At 38.8% G+C, this 21,473-nt stretch overlaps 1 protein-coding gene across 2 annotated transcripts in view; it reads right to left on the bottom strand.

Annotated features, from left to right (window-relative positions):
* Window positions 1-749: 749 nt before the first annotated feature.
* Window positions 750-21,473, bottom strand: part of tcf12 (transcription factor 12) — a 72,222-nt gene continuing 51,498 nt past the window's right edge. Inside the window, exons 9-20 of one of the 2 annotated variants that reach the window (XM_054610472.1) lie at window positions 19,796-19,895; window positions 19,103-19,242; window positions 18,483-18,624; window positions 18,222-18,292; window positions 14,651-14,795; window positions 10,643-10,716; window positions 7,709-7,900; window positions 5,066-5,177; window positions 4,809-4,971; window positions 4,256-4,500; window positions 3,549-3,702; window positions 750-3,191 (exon numbers count right to left, since the gene is read on the bottom strand). In XM_054610472.1, coding sequence (XP_054466447.1) covers window positions 3,560-3,702; window positions 4,256-4,500; window positions 4,809-4,971; window positions 5,066-5,177; window positions 7,709-7,900; window positions 10,643-10,716; window positions 14,651-14,795; window positions 18,222-18,292; window positions 18,483-18,624; window positions 19,103-19,242; window positions 19,796-19,895 — 1,527 coding nt within the window. In that variant the 3' untranslated portion in view covers window positions 750-3,191; window positions 3,549-3,559. The remainder of the gene's footprint in view (window positions 3,192-3,548; window positions 3,703-4,255; window positions 4,501-4,808; window positions 4,972-5,065; window positions 5,178-7,708; window positions 7,901-10,642; window positions 10,717-14,650; window positions 14,796-18,221; window positions 18,293-18,482; window positions 18,625-19,102; window positions 19,243-19,795; window positions 19,896-21,473) is intronic. The other variant, XM_054610463.1, reaches the window with a different exon arrangement.

Raw genomic sequence — 21,473 nt, 5'->3', positions numbered from 1 at the left:
GATCTCTCAGGATGTAATGAGTGCTCTCATGCTCGCATCTGCATGCAAGGATAATTCTGTGCAGATGTAACGGGGGTTTAAGATTTACAGCACAACACTCCTCCAGGTTTAGAGCAGCAATTACACAACACTTTTGGGATTCATTAACTTCAGTCAAAGCACAAGTAGCAGATTGAGAACTGCAGTCTAATGAAAGCTTCCACCAAAATCATTTATAAGGAAATACAGTTTGTTCTTTTCATAACGGCTGCATTGAGGTCATACCTGCACTCTAGTTTCAGTTCATCAGTTTATTTATTTTTATGTATTTTTGCCTCTGCATTAGGAAGTGCCCTAAATAGCTGTTCTTCATTCTGCATGAATCTAAATGTTAAAAAAGGTGGACCTCAGCACATACAGTATACAGTACGCTGCTATCACACTTTATTAAAAATATAAACATATATTCATAGTACTTGTCGTACAGACTACAATGGTTCACTGGTGTTATTTTCAAAAATTAGTTACATACTACAAAACACTAATTTGGCCAAGATCCACTGTAGAAATGTCTTTAAAAAACAAAAACAATGAGGACGTTTAAATTAACCCTCTTTGTTTCTGAGCTCATCCCACTGTATCCTTCATGTGCTTTTTCATTAAATAAAACTGTATGGAGAGGAAAAATGCAAAGATGGAGCAGAAACAGAAAAAAATGTTTTCTCAGTGAGAGAAATAAATGGACATACAACTTTCAAAAATGATGGCACATTTATTGCAACATAAATGTTATTTACATTGTTTTTCTGTTGAAAAAGACAGAAAATTCAAATCAAAATTCTTGATTTTTGCAGTTTTTTTTATGTGCATCGACAATACCTTTTAATTTGACACAAGAACAAATCTTTTATCAATCAAGAACTAGAGACAGAAAAAAAGGTTGGAGGTCGCACTTTTGTACGAAGCCTTTTGAAGGACTAGACAACGAGCAACAATTCAGCTAAGTTCTTGAGATGCCATTTGTAGATTTCTTGTAATAATGGACAGGCTATTGTGAATAACCATACATTTTACTATCTAATATAGTAAAATAAAATAAGAAACTTTTTACTCAAAACTTTTGCTTTCAAAAATCTAGAAAGAGTAATTTTTAGAATTCAAGAAATATTCTTACAGTATTATTGTATAAAAGACTAACTACAGTGAAAAATAAGCCAAATGTTTTTTTTTTTCTTTTGATTTTCTTTGTTCTCATATATTATAAGGGAAAGCATCTTGGATTACAGCAAAGTCTAACTTGGCAAACAGAGGAGCAAAGAAACATCCCAAGAACAGGAAATAAGGAATAAGAGCAGGAAGTGACGTACTATTCCCCCAATCAAAGTCTGCCAACATAAATACAAGCTCATGAATACTGAAATGAAGAACAAGGCCATATTCAGTCAGAAAATACATGAAAATGGTTTAGGTTTTTTTCTTCTTCACAAAAACGTTTTTAAATTATCAATCTTTAATGTAAACTCTTGATGTGGCATCCTTTATTCTAATTTAAGTCCCTTTTTTGTATACTAAATGTGGCAGTCTTGTTTAAGGTGTAGATAATGATAGAAGACAATATACAAAGAAATAAATGGAATACAAAGCAATTCTTAAGACCAAATACAAACATAAAGCATGCAAACAGATAGGAAAAAAAATAAAGATATGAAGATGTCTTCAAACATAAAAGACAATCCTGTTAAGTGTTTTTGTTCATTATTGTGCTACGGTTCTATGATATTCAACAAAATGCATGAAGTATGTTGTCTGGCTTATTGTTTGATGAAAACATAATTGAAAAAGTTCTCTCCACTGAAACTGGACATTATAATGCTGGATATAATGACTTGTTACAAGACATGACTTAAGACCCCTTAAGACATGACTTGTTACAAGACAAATACACATAACTAACATTTTACTCAGAATAACAGCTTTTGAACTCTAAGTTCTTGAAATATTAACGGAAAGTAAAAGAAGTGATGTGATCATCAGGCCAGGAGAAAGTGTGGTCGTCGTCGTTTTTTTAAATTTTAAAGTAATCAAGCAATCTCTGATTAGCTGGTGGCAGAAAAATGACAAAAACAAGTAAATTCTGTGCTGACATCAACAGCATGTAATGAGGCTAAACAAAGAGAAGAATATACAAAAATATGTCACTGCTTACATCTAACACTATATGGCAAAAGGACAGGCAATGGAGTCCCCTTTCTTTTAGTTAAGACACTAACAATATGCAGGGAATGCTAAGGTTTGCAAATAGTTTGCTCACTTTATTTTCACTGCTCACTACCAAGGAAAAAGAACACAACTACATCTGAGCTTTCAGTAAACCTTGAGTTTGCCATCCACCTGTCACCTTTTAGACATTATAATTTATGCTTACGTAGCCGGACCAATTATTCACTGGTCAGCATCACAGAAACCGATCTAAACTACACAGAAGAAATCATAGGTAGTTTTGGTTAAACATGTGGCCAGTGGCAAAATAAAAAATATATAAATATAAATAATATCCTCTTTTATTTTTTTATGGGGCCCGTACGTCTTCATTTCTATCAGCTAATGCTAATTTTCCGTTGGGTATAAATATCCCTCTTATCTGGCCAATAAATTAATCTTCTCAGTGCCAAAATATTTTTGTCAAATATTTACCAGGGTGGAGTGCTCAGTTTTAATGGTGACCCTGGCAAACTATAGATAAACTGAAAAGCACCATACTTCTCTTTGAATTTGCTCCACTTTCCCTTTAGACACACACTTTATAGCTCAATAACATAATAAATAGAAGGAAAAAAAAACAGACAAACAAAAACAGTTGCTGTTACAATGCATTTGTCAATTCAGTTTAGGCACAGGGCAACTTCCACAAACGGTTGGAGGAGATTGCAAAGTCTCTGATTGTTCAGAAGCAACGACACTTCTTGCAGACAGTGATATGTGCTGAGTTTTTTCTTTGAGGTGGGGAGAAATTTGCAGATGGAAACTGGTCTCAGGGAGCTGGACGCTTGGCTCTTCTTCAATCTTTTTGGATTGGATTGTGTAAGTCTCGTAGTTTTGCTTCAAGTGGTCTGTCTCCTTCGATTGGTGTCACAAACCGTGAGTCCTGTCTGTCACTGGGACGCAAGGTCACCGACTCAAAACGGGACAGAAATGATGTGGATCACTTTGATCTGGAGGGACGAAGGGGGAAATACTAATCAGACACTAATCAGACAAGGCACAAAACTATTTCTATATATCTGAGGTTCAAAATTATGACAAATAGTTGATTCTAAATTGCAAATGCTGTTGTTTCACATATTTATAGAATAAGTGAGTAGATCTGAAAAAAAAGTCAATCCATTTTATGAATAAGAAAATTCTAAAATCCTTATGTTTAAAAAAACAAGTAACATTTTTGAAAGACAAAATAATTAAAAATTTTAATTACTGAGGTTGCTGAAGATTATCAGATATTTGAGACAACAATCCTCACATTTATAAATATTGAGAACAACGGTTAGTTGCGGGCCTTGAGGTGAGAGTACCTGTCTGCTGCTCAGAGGTGGCCCATGGGGTTGGACGTGTCAGTCAGGCCTGGATGGACCCCTGTGTGGGCTTGTTGGGTGTCACCGGAGCCCCCGGACGCTTTCTCCTCCTCCCTTCTCTTAAGGCAGGCTGCTTTGGGGTTCAAATTCCGCTCTGTGGGTTCAGACAGAAAGAAATTAAAAAATTTCTGCCACTTTCCTTAAATTAGTGAGAGCTTTTATCTGTTCCTTTTATTTTTATCAAACCACATCATAAGTATAAAAAGTTACATGAACATCCAGCATTTCAGTGAATGAATGAAGCATTAAGAGGCCTTATTTTGACACTATTTTGACTTAACCAATATTAATATCTACACATATAATGCTACAGCCAACTAGAATGTCATCAGCCCGGGTATTTTCACTCTTGAACAGCTCCCCAGCAGTTTCTCTACTGGTGTTGTGATATCTTGGCTGAGTATCCATATTTGGCAGCTCTATCTGTGAAACAGCTCCCAATAAATCAGAGTGCAGCTCTGTTTACTGCAGTTCTCTTTTTTATACCTCCATATTTACAGTATCCTCTTTGGATGTGACACTGAAATGAAATTACTGCCTGGAGGAATATTATGTGAAGCATTTTAAGAATCAAAATTGAGTAGATGTAGAATGGACATCAGTTTATTATACTGCTTTGGAAAAGCTTTCATAAGCTGGACACTGACCTCGGACTTGCTGCTCCAGGTTAAGTATGACAGCCACAGCCTGATGGAGGATGAGCAGTTTAGTCTGGGGCTTCTCGCTTTTCAGGTGCAGCTGGCACATGCGACCGAGCTCCTTGAAGGCCTCGTTGATGTCTCGCACCCTTAGGCGCTCACGGGCGTTGTTAGCCATCCTCCTCTCGCGCTCACGCTCGGCCTTCTGCTCCGGATTAAGGTCCTCGTCGTCAGCGATACTTTGGGAGAAAGAACTGTTTGACAGTTAAAGTCACACAACCAAAAAACCAAACATACGTACAAACGAAAAAAAATATCTGTAACTTTTATTCAGAATAATTTAACTGCAGACAGTGTCTAGGCTACTGCTCCGGCCTTATCCTCTCTTTGTATTTTACATCTTTACAAAATATCAAAGTAAATTGCTGGAGAGAAAAGAAAATCTTAAAGATTTGGGCTTGAAGTCATTTTTAAGTTCAATAATAAACAAAACATCATCTAAACCCTAAATTCCCTCACTTTTAGAATTTTTTTGTTTATTTGTTTCTCAACATGTTCTTACCTCGTGCGTGTGCCTGTTCTTTGTGTTCTCATATCTCTTCTGTCGCCGTCATCATCTGACTTGTCATCAGTGGAGAGATTATCATTCATGTCATCCTTGTCCTGTTTCTCCACCTTCAGCTCCAGAGTAGTAGGCAACTGGCCAGCCAGGGCTGAAGCAAGACCTGCAGTAGACAATGTAAACGCAAAGGTAAGACATCACACACATAAACTGTCAGCCACATAATGAGTTGACAAGAGTGTAAGGGCGCATCGGACCTCTGAAGGTTTCCAATTGGCGGTTGAGATCTGCGCTGGATGTGGAGCCGGAGCTGGTTAGACCTCCATGGCTGTTGTTCATGCTGGCAGCATCGTCAGTGTGGGCACCACCCTGTTGCAACACAGACAGGAAGGACATTGTGAAGAAAGGAAGCAAACATTCTCTTGAGACGATGCATTAATATGTACTTTTCCGCAATAGAAGAACGAATTATAAGAGCATAAAATGGAGTAATAAACTTCAGGTGCTAAGGCAGGTAGTTATCAGTGAGATTATGTAGTACAATAGATCCACACAAGTCAATGTTTTAAGAAATGTGTTTTCAAATGTTCAGTACATGCCAACTTTCTTTTAGATTTAGATAGGATGCTATTTGACAGCCTGTATATATTGGATCTCAGTATCTGATAAATCATTCAAGCCTATCATTCCCAACACTGCTGCTTTGGTGACTTGCTTCAACACTTTGCTTTAGATGTATGTTGTAGAAAAGACAACCATGGGTGCTGTTGCTTTCTCAGGCTAAGCTCTATGTTACCACAACTAAAACCACGTCTGTTTCTCATGTTTAAATTGAGACAAATCCTTCTGTGTTCTGCTTCAAAAGATGTCAAACTGAACCCTAAGGCGAAAGTGAATATTTCCTCCTTATTTTGTTCAAATTCATAACATAAAAATGGTCAACTCCCATCAAGTTGCACCACAAAGTCCCTCCTTCCTGAGGTTCAGCACATGTTCTTTAGCTATTTGATTTCCCCTCTGAGAACCAGAGAAAGGCGGGGAAATTGTCACTGAGGGTGGAGGGTGTCCCCTCCTTTTCTTAAAGGAATGTGATCCCCAGTCACTGTTGGCCTCTGTTAACCCCGCCACCCCGAGACCCTCCCCTTCCTCAGCACTACGCTAATCTTTGCTGTGCTCTCAACAGGTGTCCAAACAACTCTTTGTCTGCAGGAGGAGGAGGAACCCGCGGTTCTGGCAAGAAAAGAACGCTGCCATTTTCATGGCCGGGCCTGATTACCATACAGCTGAGGACCTCTATTTGGGTGGAGGCCGCGGGTTCAGACACACTTTTCCAGCGATTCAGATTTCCTGGGTAGTTAAAAACAAGTGATGAAAAGGGGTGGAAGTGGGCTAGAGGGTGGGGTGACAGCCGGAGTAAAAAGCCTGTGGCTGTGCCGTGCCGAGGCTGGTGAGCTCTGTCTGAGTGGACCTCTTCCCACACAGGAAGTGCTGTGTTAGTGCAGACACAGTATGTTCTATCTCACAGTCGCAGTCGGTCAACATCACTGCCACAACCCAGCTCTCTGTAACAAACACATCAAACTGAGCTCCTCTGACAACCACAGGGGGATTCTTGTTAGGGGACAAAACAAGTTACTCTGAAAGATCCAACATCTTCAGCACCAGAGTGAAAACACAGAACCTTACAACAGACAAGAAACGTTCAACTGTATTAAAAAATAAACTGTATTCAAAATAAATTAAAGTTGGCAAATGAGATTTGAGACCACAGACGAGACATAAAAAGTCCTGATTAAAGTTGGACGAAAATACAGTGCAGCTTTGCTTTTGCACTGCTTTGAAGATCATGCCAACAAAACACAAAGAAATCGTTATGTCTAAATGAAAACACGATTCATTCTTCCTTTTTGTTGCATTAAATTTCAAATGGACATCAGAAGAAAATATTTATCTTTATCAGCTGGATGCCTGGGACTGGGTTAAAAGGAAAACAAAACAGTACTAGAGCTGAAGGAAATTGATCAACAGAATAATAATCTGCATCATTTAATTAACTATACGAGCAAAATAATCTGCATCATTTAATTAACTATACGAGTAAAAATGACAAATAATCTCAAATTTTCCAACTGGAGGATTTGCTGCTTATCTTTGTCTAATATGATAGTGAATTGAATATGTTGGTGTCAATAGAGGTAAACTAGAGGACATCGTTTTCATCAGAGGACTTAAAATGAGTTATATAAACAATTATTCATCATGAAACACATTGTATAAAGTGTTTATTATCAATTTTGAATGCTTTTTTCTTTCATCGTTTGCATCCAGTATCTTTCCAGATACGTAATCTGAACTCTTTAGAACAGATTCAGCATTGATTATGTTTGTATGTGGAAATGATTTTTTCCAATCACCTCTGGATTACAGTTGGACGAGCCGCCACGTTTTAATTTCCACAGCAGATGTTTTCAAATCTCTCGACTCTTTCGAATGAAATACTTTGAATGAAGGATGAGTTCACACATCATAATTTATAATAAGACCTGCATTCTCCTGTTTCTCAAGGGGTTTAGTGCAATTTATAAACACCTCCTACACCAAACTTTACTCCATTACGTCTGTTTTTCTCATTTCTTTTTCACCCGAGTGTATAGAGCCACTCTCAAGAGCAGGGTGAGCCTTAGGCCAGCCATGACACTTATGGAAAATATGTTAGGGTGAATTCAACTGTTCATGTGTGGAAAATGTCTAGTGTTTACACATGGCAGCAGACCTGTTTTGAACAGGTGGCGTTTTGAAGTTCAAAATAACATGTAGGAATACACCAATGTTTTCTCCCTCGCGTTCTGCAATGTTCATATAAAAATAAAGATATAAACACTTGTGAGAAGTTCTCATACCATCGCTGCTGTCCGACTTGGAACCAATGCGGAGGCAGGGAAGTTTGCTCCGAGGGCTGCTATTGGCCCATTTTGTGCTTGTCCCAGCAGACTGTGTATGTCGCTGGGCAGACTGGTGGTGGAGCCCACTGCATGGTTCCTCAGAACAAGGATTGCATCATCCAGTCTGTCCAGACGATCCTCCATCCGAGACTGGGAGGACCAGAGGGATTGAAGAGTGAAGGGTTGGGGAGAGGGAGAAGAGAGGAAAAGAAGGACAGAGAAGCTTAGTATAAGCACATTAGGACAAAAATTGAAAACACTGATTGTATGGTGTGGACTTAAACTGAAAAAAAAAAACCACATCTGAAACACAAGATAAAGAAGGCAATTCAAATGCAAGATCAATTGAGCTGTTTCAGCTTGAGTTGAAAAAGTCAAACAAATGCCTTCTGTTAAACTGAATAACTGACAGATGCTTATCAGGGGTGCTTTAGCAATTAATTTAGTATTTAACATTTAAGAATAACTTAGGCTGATTACTGCAAGCTGGAACCGCTAAAAACATAACAAGACAATATGGCAACAAAGGCAATACAAATGAAACTGTATTTCAGTGTGAGGTATGTGGACTGCAAGTCAAAAACAAAATGAGGAATGCAGAGATGCATGGGACACATAATGAGTAAAGACTCTATCGGAAGAGTACCTCGCAGACATCCTTTAAGAAAGACATGGCATCCTGGAGATGCTCATGTAACTGCTGATGAACTCTGTTTTTCTGGCAAAGTCAAATAAGAATAAAACAGGATTATGAAAAAAAAGATCAGTATCTATAAATACTAGAAACACACTGTGGATAGAGATTGTTTTTGTAAAGACACACAGACAAGAAGGGCAGGATTTGGAAGGAATCACACAGATGCTGACCGTTCACTTTGTGAGGATGTTTTCACATTTAAAATCCACGTCTACAGTATTGGTCTATTCTCCTTTTCTTTGGGTTTGTAGGAGGTGTTACACAAAGTTCACATCCTCCACATTATATTAACACAATGCACAAAAAAATCTTTACAGCGTTGGCTCCCAAGTGTAACATTTTATTTCTCTGTTGAAATAAATGTAATTGGTGGTAGAGGCTGCCTTTACCATTGTCCCTTATCACCCTAAAGTGATAGAATTATAATGCATAATATTACTATGCATTGTTATATTCATTATATCCAGCTGTGCCTTTTACTATACTCGAATGATATGAAGCAACGGGTCACTTTAAACGAATGTTTTGTGGATTATCAAAGCAGGATATTTTACAGAAATTAATACAAATAAATCTTAACCTAATGAAAACATATTCACTGACAAAATAAGTCATTAAGACTGTAATCTAATCCTCAAGCAACATGTTTAGACAGTGGAATTATTAATTCATTAAAACTCTAATGGAGTCTTTTAAATTTATATTTAACCACTTATGAGCCTAAATGGCTCTGGAGTCATTGGGCATGAAGATTAAGCATTCTCAAAGCTCCATATTTTCCAATTATTACAGCTTAGATTTAAAAAATATAAAGTGATTTTCACACAGATTTTAGGGTCACATATATAAAAGTTATTGTTTTTCTTCAAGAAAGAAGTTGATGCTTACCGTGGTTTAAATTTAAGAAATAACAAGCAATAAACTGCTCAGTATAATGTAAGCTTCATGTAACTGAAAGTAAATGGTAAACTGAAAAAAATAAATAAAAAAATAAAGGTATTTTTAAGTAAAAGAATAGTCATTCAATTGCCCGGAATAATAATTTGGAGTTAGTGAGCGCTCCCCCAACAGCATGTTGGAAAGATGTGTTTTTTTCTTATCACTACTGAAAAGTCTACTAATGTTATTTGCCAACATCACAGGCCTCTACCTTTTACTCTACTTAAGGTTTGACCTCCCTCCTACAAGTCAAACAAACCTATACGTTACAACATTAACTATATGCAAAGAAAAAAACCACCTACTGCAGGGCTGAGTTTGTTATACATCATGTCAAACAGGACATGAATTGAATTTTGTTACCACATTACTTTTATCAGCAACTAATTATCAGGTTTATCTGATTTCATTCCCGTGCATTGTCAGCCTCACTTGTGTACTCTCACTTATCTTTGGTGGCCATGAAGAGGAAAAACAATGCTGGAGGCAGAGAGGGAGGAAACATCTACATGGTGATGTTCAATACCCTCTTCACATGTAATCGGCTGTTTGACTGGGACTTTGTGATAACAGGAATGATTTTGACCATTTAAAGTCATGTTCTGCATTATGGGCAGTTTTAAACAATAAATAAGTGTGAATTATGCAGCAACACGTCTCTGAAAAATATTTTAATTGAAGCTAGTATGGGTTTTAAGATGTTAACTGTAGTAAACACATGGTTTAATAAGTTAAATGATCAATGAGAAAATACTTTTGAAAATATCCTCGAATGTTGCTTTGGGTAAGATCATAGTGATGGTTTTGAGCAAACACAGTTTTTTATTATCTATCTGTATTCATACATTTATAGCATATTATATGTTTAGCTATGATAAACCTCCAAGCAGAAAATGTAAATGCCTGACATTTGCATCAGGTATTAGGCAGGATGAAAGGTGATCCACAGCTCTGGTCGCATGCCAGCGAAGGAATCCCGGAGAAATTGCTCGGCAAACAGCTGCCACCCCAACACCAGCAACCTGACCTTAAACCATCCCCCAACTGTCATCCCTGTCATGGCCAAAGGAGTGGAGGACAGATGGCAAGCCCCAAGGGACAGGTATTGTTCAGTTTGGTTTTCCCTCGACCCCCACCTTCCTCAGCAAAGCATTTGTCAGACAGGAATCTCCCTGTAATGCTAGCTCAGTCCTTCCCGGGTAACTTATCCAAAGTGAGCATCCATCATATCAGAGGGAGGCAGACGGGGAGCTTACCAGTGAGTGAAGAGAGTTCTCATAATTTGGGGAAGAGGGGGTTTGTCCACCAGCGCGGGGCCACTGGTTGGTACCTGATGAAGAGAGGAAGAAATCTTAAGGAAGTCAGCATTAGCAATCCTCTGATGCAGTATCCTGCTCTACTGGAAACACCGATACAAAAGCTAACTGACACACACAATAACACGCAGTCATAACACACTGACATCCTGATTTTCTGGGTTCTTGTTGTATGTGGGATATTTTGATCTTTTATGGCTCAGTTGCATCACTTCCTGATGGCTGGACTGCATCCTGACACACGAGTCAGCGGAGGGTTTGTCAAACACCCACTTCCACTGTGAAATGAACGCTGGATGTGCACTTCAGTAGGCAAAGCTACGAGAGAACTATTCCAGAGATCTGATTTTAGACACTAGTTTTTCCATCACACTTCCTCTTTCCTGGAAACTTTGAGTCTCGAAACACATCAGTGATTTAAAACATCCGAGGTGGTTGAGGAGTATTTCAGTTCATGGTCTTCATCAGGGTTTTTGATGAAGGAATAATGCCAAGCATCTGAGTTCAATGAAGCTCTTTATCTTACACTACATTTGCCAGTGTTGCCGAGTTATCTTTCTCTTTAGTTTTTTGCCAGTCAAACGTTGATTTGACCACTGATGCAGCGGTGGTACAGTCAGTTGGTCTCTATGTATTTTACAGCATACAGATCTGGAAACATCTGGGTTCCATTATTTCATTTATGACAATACATCCCATTTAACCAGATATTCTGCTGCAACCTTCCTCTTTTCATTCAAAAAAGAAAATTCTAGCATTTTAATCATGTAATTTAAATATAGAGAAACTTAAGACATTCTGCTCTTTACCTTTGGCTGGAGGAAGTTCCCAGTAGATTTTATTTTGTATATTTATTTGAGCCAAAAAGTATATCTACGTGCCAGTACCGGAAAGCAAATCAAGCTGATTTGATCTGGTGTAAATTAGTGCAAACGAGAAGGAATCCACATCTGCTCATCACATTTCCAGTTTAGGTTTCTTTTTATTCTGTTTCTCGAAAACTCAATCACATATGTAACCTGCCTGCCATGTGCAACAGGCGGCAATGCATTATATAATAATAAATTATGAATCTTTCCAGGTTATTCACAGGATAAGATTTGTGTGGACCTTTCCAGCTCAGTGCACCTTTTGTGTCTATTATTGTGGAGGGATGCCAAACCCAACCTACGTCCCGGTAATTTGACTCCACCGTAGCAAACTCTGCAGATGGAGATTTTTTTGGGTTTTCCATCCTGTAAAGTTAATTAAAAAACTCATTCTTCTTTCATAGCAGTGCTACAAATGGTGGAATGGTATTTGAGTCCCATGTGTGAGCAGACGGAGACAATGTTTATTTGTTTGTATGTGGTCGGACAAAATACATAATAACTCAACACCATGGTTTTCAAAAGCAGCACAATAACGCTGACATAGAAAGAAAGTTAACTAATGTATCATTTTGACAAACTCTGGAAATGGTTTGAAATATGTTTCTCTCTAAATCTTTCCAATGAAATGTCTCACTAAACTTCTGTACAGGAATGTTCATGTTTCGTAACACTCACAGCCTAAATCAGACTTTAATTAACAGACTATTAAAAGTGACTTTGAAAGAGGAAATTAAAAATCAGCCTTCTCCCAGGTGAGTGAGACAGAAACTCCTCATGAGTCTCTGCTGGCTGGCAGCTATGAAAAATTAGCCCGGGGCCCACGAGCACCGGAGAGGGCTAATTGAACAAACCAGTCTTGAGTAATGTGCTGTTTATTGGTGTAATCCTAATGATGAATGGATTTTCAACAGCGAGCCAAATTTTGTGCCAATTTTAATGTATCGTTCTTTTTCTAACCCCAGAAGCATAATAAGAATAATTAGCGACACAATATTAATTTCCTCAAGTCCCAAAAGTATTAATTTTGCAGTATTTGTTTTTCTATTTCTTAATTAAAATAAACACTGAACTTGACTACTTATATGCAATAAAAACACTTATTAGAACACCTAGTAACATTGTATACCACAACATATTACACAATGGACTGGACTATAAATTCTAATGTTATGCTGCCAGGTGTGTCATGCTGTACTGTAAATAGGTACAGAGGGGGGATCTCCTCATCATCAGCTGAGTCACAGCTACCCTCCATCCATTGGCAGATAAACGAGGCCTTTTGCAGCCTGGTCTGGGTATATGTGTGTGTGTGCGTCTGTGTGTGTGTTTGTGTGTGTGTTGTGGGAAAACAGCTGTCCGTGGGGCAGGGCAACAGCTGAGGATGAGGGGGGGCATACGTAGAGACAGCTGTCGCCACTCCATTACAGCACATGACACAACTCCTCGTTAAAACAACGTGCTGGGCTTTCCCTTACTGTCTCCGCTTGTTCCCTTTCCATTACTCTCTCACCTCTGTTAACACATCTGACAACCCATATTGTTCTTATACACGTCTCTTTTTACTGTAAAAACCCAGTCTATCACAAACAGGAACCTCCTCTAGGTGCTCTCTCAATTGTATGGGTTGCTTTCCTGTTTTTGTTCTCTTGCATTTGTTGCACAATATAAAAACAATTCAGAGGGAGGCTTGTCTGTCCAACCATCAAAAATGTAAGCGGACATAAGACACAAGCTGCCAGGCACTTGTGTGGAAAAAAAGGATTATGTAATAATAAATCTACTACCAAAAATAAATAAATACAATGAATATGAAAAGCTTTTAAAAAATGAAGATCAACCTCAAACATTTTCATTACAAGATTTTCAGATCCTTAAGCACCCTAAAAAGCCACAGCCCCAGACTTTTCAATTTGTCATCCACGACTTGTCATTAACACTTATTTTCAATCATTAAAAAACAGTCCAGTCTGAGTCAAGACTTAAATGTTATTTCCAAAAACACTTGTCAGCTAGATCAAACTTCATGGACATGAACAAGAACCTCCTAAAAATCTGAGAGCCAATGTGGTCAATGATGCCACAGGCTGTCTATGCAGAGCAGCTCCATAAGCCATGAAAATAAAGATCACGTTGTGATCAGTGAACCAGCCATTCATGCACCATTTTAAGGTGCAGGTGTAACTTTTAACTTCAACATGGATTTGTGAGCTCAGGGATTGCAGATAGAAAGCAGCAAGTAGCTTCAAAAAATGACAGTTGGTATTAAGTAGAGATGCACCCATCTGACTTTTTAAGATACCTGATCTTTGGGTTTCCGCCGATACCGAGTACCGATTCAATTACCGTGTTTAATTAATCACCTGTATACCTCACTGTGTCAAAGAGACTGTGATCATTCTCTTATGTGTACGCCAACATATGGCTTGACTGAAACACTGCTTTCCTAACTTTGTAAAATAAAACCTAACAAATAAATATATAGATATAAATGTACTGAGTGTTATTTATCAAAATAATGTCATTCGATACCAGATGGGCCCAATGTCACCAGTACTCATTCCAGCTGGATCAGTTTATCTCTAGTGCAAAGCATCTCTTGATTAATGTTTGTTGTACAACAAAAAATACATTTAATAAAAATAAAAAAGTGACGTTTTTTGTACGATTTCAAATACTTGCCGGACTAAAGTAAGCTTTCTTTTACAATGGGTTCATGTAAAAACAAAAAAAAATGGCCATTAACTGCCCAGGCATAGATAAAGCATTGAGAATGAGTAGAGAATGATTATAGCTCCTTCACAACTAAAGGGGGTATTAAATTAAGTTTTAGGGAAAACTCCACACTTCACTCTGCTTAGCTTAATTAATCCAACTAATGCACTACATAGTAAAAGTAATTAAATTAATAGAAAGCCTTATTCATGAAAGCCTCTTAATTAGTTTGGCTATTCCAGGTCGAGGCCTACAGTAATTCTGTCTGTCTCTGAAACTTATAAAGTAGTTTTAGAGAAGTACATGTTCGGTGTTGGTGCATAGGAGATGTGTATGCGATTAAAATCCAACATTGGTGCTCTACCTGGTCTTCCAGACGGGGGGCCGGCAGCAGTCACCACGGAGCCTGCTGAGGCAGCACCTGCTGTGGCTGTCAGAGGTGAAGGAGAACCCACAGGTGTCGACGGGTTGGATGGAAAACTACTGCTATTGTGGTCAGGAGAGTAAATCTGTAGGAGCAGAGAGGAAGGGAGAAAAGTAGCTTTGATCATTAATGCACCATCAGCAGCACGAAAAAAACATCTTCAAGCCAAAAAAAGCAAAATCAGTTATGGAGATTTTGTTACCAGGGATGTCATAAAAATGCTAAGAGCATATATATGAGTCGTTAACAGTCATCTGTTTAGAGCACGGCCTTAACAAAATGAACCATAAACAAAATTGACTTGGATGTCTATTGTCTGGGTCTTGCTTCTGTATCCACTTCTGTGAGTCAGGCAAAGGTGGCTGAAGGTCAACACCAAGAGACAAATACTGTATGTCCTAATAGAAGCTTTAATTATTTTAATTTATGTGGCTGGATAAAGAAATTCGAATCTAAACTTTTAAAAACTGGAATTTTCTTTTCTTATATGTAATAGTCTTTTTAATCAGGTCAACATTAAGTGTCAATCTATAAAAAAAAACATTAGTATTGTGCATGTAACACATATGAATACTACAAGGACACTTTACTTAGACATTTAAAATGAAATGTTTAATCTCCCTCATCACTACAGGAAAAAAAGAGAAATGTATCTGAAATGCACATATCTTAATGATACAATATATAAACAAATAATAAAGTGAAACAGTTTGAATTAAGGTCCCACTGTTGCAGTAAAGAGGTCGGTGCTGAACTGACTCCAATTAAATTACAACATGAGTAAAAAGTGAGAGATTTCTGTTTTTTAAATGAAATGTCTCAAATCCAAATACTTAGTTACACTTTTACATGGGAAATGTTTGTTTTTCACTTTTATAGAAAGTCCTTCTGATTATTACGCCTCTGTGGCTTCAAAAAGTGCAGACGTCCAACCTGGAAAGCCTGTTCAGCCAACAACAGTAAATCTCAAATGGCTGTACCAGATATTGTACTGTGAACCATATATCGAAATCTAGTAAGATATATTTCTGCACATCTAGTGCAAATGCCATGCTTTTCTGCCACAAGTAAAGTTTGAGTTTCTTCAGTATTATTTCTCCACTATTGTCATTGTGTCAATGCATCCTTTGCTGGTCACACACAAGGTCATTGAGTTTCAGGATGATATGTGAATCACAAGGGAACGAGGAGATTACGTGGTCAGAACTTCCACAGGGATTTCATTTGTTTAAACAAATGCTGGATTAAAGCACAAACACATCCCTCACATCCCTGATTTATTCCCCTCCTGTAATAAGAGGATATTGTGTCATAATGGGACATGTCTCAGAGAACTCAGGGAATTACTGCTGGATCCTGACTAATTAGCAGAGAAAAAAACAGCAGATCCACAGAGATTTCTCCTCCAAGTTAAGATCAAATTGAGCTTGCAGAAAACCGTTTGACTTCTGCGGGGATGATAGAATGCACTCACTATTAATAATCCCCTTATTCAATCTTGATCTCCGGGCTTTACTTTTTCAATCAACTTGGAGTATCAGGATGGAGGTTACATTGAAGTGGAGAGGAGGAGGGATTGACTGTTGTCTAAAGGGAGAAAAGACTACTTATGCTTTTCTACACTCTGAGAGCACAAATATATCCCGATATCTCTCAGTTTCTCAAAAGCCAGCTGTTTATTAGCGTGACTTCTGACCCGACAATATATGACTCTTTATTCTTTTCACTCACTGGCTACTAACGCTGCATTCAAAATGAAACATGGCTCATTTTACTGGAATAAATGAAAGCTCCGCCTCATCATCAGTCACGCTCCCGCAGGCGGCATGGGGCCAATAAGCACGGCCAATTTAAAAGGGCGAAGAACAAAAGCTCTACGAAGGGCGGCCCGTGGAGTTGAGCCACAGCAGTTATAAACTCCCCTGTGCCCCCTGCTTCATCCCCCCAGCCCCACCCCAGTCCAACCGTGTCCATTTCAGTCCCGCTTTGTCATGCTAATAGAATTGAGTCTGCAAATATAAAGGACTTAATTTGTTATTAGCATCCCCAAACTCTCATATTTTGTCTTTACACTGATGAAAGATATCCCTCCTGAACGTACAGCTTCTTCTGCCAGAGCGTGTAAAAAATAACATTTAGCAAAATCCAATACCAGTTTCAATGCACATATTATGGCTACGCAACATGTTTAACAGAATCTAAGGAAATTAGTTTGAACTTGTAAGGTGTAGACTTTTAAAATAAAAAGCAGCATGTTATAAAGCAGAATTTTAAACAAATTTGAGACATTTTATATCCAATCTGGTATATGGAAAGAAATACAAATACAATCCCAGAGACAGAATATTATTCCAATTAGACAGTTTTGGGGATCTTTGAAGGGATGAAATTGGGATAAGTTTAATGTTGCCCATTATTTTATGCTTACTTCAAGGATACTTTCTACATTTCTATACAATTTAAGATATGTTATTTTATGCCAATTATATGATACGCCCATTCACTAAAATTTAGGTTCAAGGTTAAATGTTAAACCTGTTGATGGTTTCTCTTAAATGTCCTTTTTCATTAATGGGCAAATTTTCATTCGTATTTAGAAACAAGTATATTGTTAAATAGCTTCTCTTATACTATAACTATGATATGACGGAGCTTTAGGGCTCCGTTATACAGAATAGAGACTGAATCTATCAGCTGATTTGTGTACAACAGTAAGCAGCACACATTTCCTTCCAATATGAATGCTACAGCAAATTAAACCCTTAATACGATACATGACAGGATGTCACAGATATTCAGGGCTGGTTTTCCAAAGTGAAGTGTAATCCACTGGCTTTAGGAGCATTTTCAATGTACAATTCCCTTTCTTGAATGCTCTTAGTTTAAGCCCACAATTATCCAGGCTTAGGCAAAAAAACAACTACAAACATGTCCTTTGGGCTTTTTTTTAATCAGCAGTCAGTATAGCACTTAAGTCCTTGCACGATTACTGAGGTCAACTTCTTTAGAGACAGAAACGGACCATTATTTTATTTTGCAGAGAAATCAAAGATAAGCTAAGAGTAGGGTGTAGAGAAGACTCTGAGAGCAGGTCAGACTTGAGGTGCAGAGACTTCTTTGTGCAAATGCTTCAGAAATATTGCGTTGACATGTGTTTTGGTATCATGGCTATGATCAGGTTTTTTGGAATGTGCCTGTTACATATTGCCTATGTTAACCCAATATCCTGGTTTTGAGAAGCCTGATTATTCTACCTGGAGTACTCCAAAATAAATGTTTCTGAACGTTCTTTATTGGTGCTGAACATGATGACTTAGATGGTAATTATCAGAAACTTGAATACCGTTAAAATCATACACATGTTTCTCTCATTCCATGTAAACATAATTTCCTGAACCAGGATAATACCCAAAACCAGGAATATACTAGTGCGCTTTGAAACACACTCATTGATGCTATGAAAGAATGGGAGAATAATTTAAGTCAAGTTAAATGTGGGGTTGTGACTCACCGAGGCTAAAGCCTTGCCCAATGCATCTCCAGTCTGTGAGCTTCCAGTAGCGTTCCCCCGATTTGCAGCAGCTAAGAAAACACACACAGAGACTTTGTAACAGCAAACTCAGACAAATAATGAGTGGTCATGGTATACAAAGCAGCTGTCTAACTGCCTGACTCACTACTTTTTCAGAATGGATGTTCAGTGATGATAACATCGGGGGCATTGAATTAGTCATTCTGAGCAGGTAACTGAGCTGTTAACACGAGGACGTACCCATGACCCCATCGGCTGTGTTGACGGACGAGGTGTGCGCTGCGGTGACGAATGGTGAAGTGCTGTTGTTGCTTCGGTGGAAGCTGGACATAGGAGGAAGACTGGCATTGATGTCTGGAGAGACTGAGTGTGCAGGGTAATTCTGTAAGATAAAAAAATAAAAACTGAAACGCTCTTTTTTTACAGACACAAATGTAAATGTATGTGTGTGAGAGAGAGAGAGAGAGAGAGAGAGAGATTATTTATTCTCTGATTCTATATTCAGCCTGACATCTCCCGGGCTGTGATAAAGCAAAAGTTACTGGGGGGAGGGACAGAGATAAAGAGAGGGCAGGCAGCATCTGCAGGCTCCCTGTGATGCCCAGCCAGCTGAGGCAGGCAGGCGGAGATCACTGACAAAAAGGGTCAGCAGTGTCTTCACTGATAATATCCAGACAACAATTTGAGACGCACACATACTCTAACTGTGAGCCGGTGGAGCACTGCAAAGTAATTTAAATGCTGTACACATTGGATCTCTTATGTTACTTTGGTGCAAAATAAAGACTGACAATCATTTATTACTTGCGCTGTTATGTTAATAATATTCGCTATATCACCAGTTTAGAGGTGCTGCTTACCAAACGGTCGTGTGAGTGCAGGCTGCTGTAGTTTCCTGACTGTTGCATGTGAGATGAAGATCCGGTGAGCATTCCCCCGTAGCCGGGCTGACTGATCCCATTGGACGAGTTCCAAGGGTCGGACGAACTGTGGTTGCCATCTGAAGATAATACATGAATCATTTCAGTTTTTTACTGTACACAAAATGTATCTTAGTTTTGACACAGTGCCAGAGAGTGGCTAACCTCTGACCCTACGCTTAAAACTTTGGGACCCCTTTGCTCCTGGAGCTGAAACATGATCCTCATCCTGAAAACAGCTGATATAACACAAAGATAAAAAACCAGCTCTTCTGTCAGTCACACTGAAATAAATACTGAACACAGGCTTAATATTACTTAATACTAAACACAATCTGTCTGGCAACTTAAAAATATCAGTACTGAATGTAGTTTGGCACAATATTCTAGCCTTTTGTATGACACTGTGATAAATGCCACAAATTATGACAATTAAATTATGTTCTTTACAACAAAAAATAAGCCCAACGAAGACAAAATAAAACACTACTTTATACTATGCATAGACCTGAATTTTATATATTCGGTAACACAATAACTTTTTCGACTCAAGACAACATAAAATATTGAAATATAAGACTTTCATTTTTAAACCTGTTGTGTAAGAATCGGATTGCATGCTTTTGAACTTACCAAAGAAAGTGCTTGCGAACATACTGCTGGAGGGTTTAGGAGAAGAGTAGGAAGGTGAATCTCTGTTGAAGTCTTCTGAGTTTGGAGATGGTGCGTACACCTGCCGTTAGAACATACATTTTATTAGTAAGATAGCCTACGGCCCACCACACAGTTACACCATAATGTAACACTATTGTGAAGAATGATTATGCTGAAAGCTATAAAAAAAAATAGGTCGTGTTTTGAATCTTAATTCATGTGAAGCATCACATTTAAGGTTTTGGGTACATAAAAGTATGTGATAAAAACATGTGTACTGCAGATACGGCCCTAAAACCACAAACACACTTTAATGACTAGCAAGCAATCAAGCCGGGGAGGGGAGGAGTGGATTATCAGGGGTATTTGCATTTCAGATCAACGCAACCTCTAATGGAAGTATAATGATACCCGCTTACATGCGAAGAGTAAATGCCTGACAAATTACAGCATTCCCAGAGAGGCAGAAATCAAATGAGTGCTTCAAAAACAGCCTGCTTTGCTTTCCTCATATTTGTAACTGCAAGCTGGTGGTGGTACAGTGAGGGGAAGAGGCACAATGGGCACGCTGTTGTACAGATGTGTGTGTGCCAAGCAAGACGGGAGGATCAAAGAGACTGGAGGCCAAACACCAGTGATGTGGTCCCTCACTTCATCCACGCCAGATGGAGGGAGGGAGGGAGGGTGAGAGGGAGAAAGACGGGAGCACGCGGGCGAGAAGGTCTAAACAAACTCTCCGTCCCACAGACAGGACTAGATGACCCATTCGTGGTGTAACACCAATCAGAGCCAGACCTGCCAGCTCGATTCCACCTGCACATTTCCAGCCCGCGTCTCAAACTCTGCAAGTTGAATCCTTCTTTTCAATGCCTCACATCGCACTCAGATGTTTGCAAAGTGACAGCTCACTGCTCGGAGTTTGGTTTCTAATGGCTGCGTATGTGATGACGCCCACACAGGTCGTTTACTTGCCTAACTTGTTTTAAGACACAGCACTGATGGAAAATGTGTCACGAAACCAAAGAATATAAATGAATTTGCCCGCACACGCAGCACACATGTGAACATAATATCAATGCAGAATTCAGCCTGAGTGAGACTCAGTTGCTGTCGGCTTTGCTGAGTGAGCTGGACTGCAGCGTGTTGTTGCCTGGGAGTGTAATTAAAGTGCTCTGGGAGGGGTGGAGCTCTCATGGGTCTTCTGGTTTACACATGTGCCCAGGGTTGATAGTAGTTCCGTGGAGATCTCAGGTTAGGAGCCCGGGCTTTTGTCTTTTGCCTCTGTCAGACGCTCAATGAGCAGCATATGGCAGCGGATAATGCTAATTGTCCTTTTTACCCTGGGCTAACCAGTCAAAGCATTAATAAACCATCCCCAAACACTGGGTGCCTCAGAGGGCCCACCTGGGTTTCCTTTTACAAGGCCATTAATTAAAAGCCGTCACTCACACGGATCAGCACACCAACGCAGACCTACACCAGTTGTTTGAGCATCAGCGGGTATTTTTTATAAAAAAATGAATTCCCTTTTGTACCCAGTTCACATATCCTAACTGAGGCTCACTAGTATAAAAAGTATCCTTGTGTAACACAACACCAAATGAACAAATTAGGCAACACCAAAGGGGAAAAAAGAAGATAAATGAAAAATGAAAGA

Source organism: Anoplopoma fimbria, chromosome 2 (assembly GCF_027596085.1).
Source record: "Anoplopoma fimbria isolate UVic2021 breed Golden Eagle Sablefish chromosome 2, Afim_UVic_2022, whole genome shotgun sequence".
Taxonomy (NCBI): Eukaryota; Metazoa; Chordata; class Actinopteri; order Perciformes; family Anoplopomatidae; genus Anoplopoma; species Anoplopoma fimbria.
This window is presented reverse-complemented; position numbering and strand designations above follow the sequence as displayed.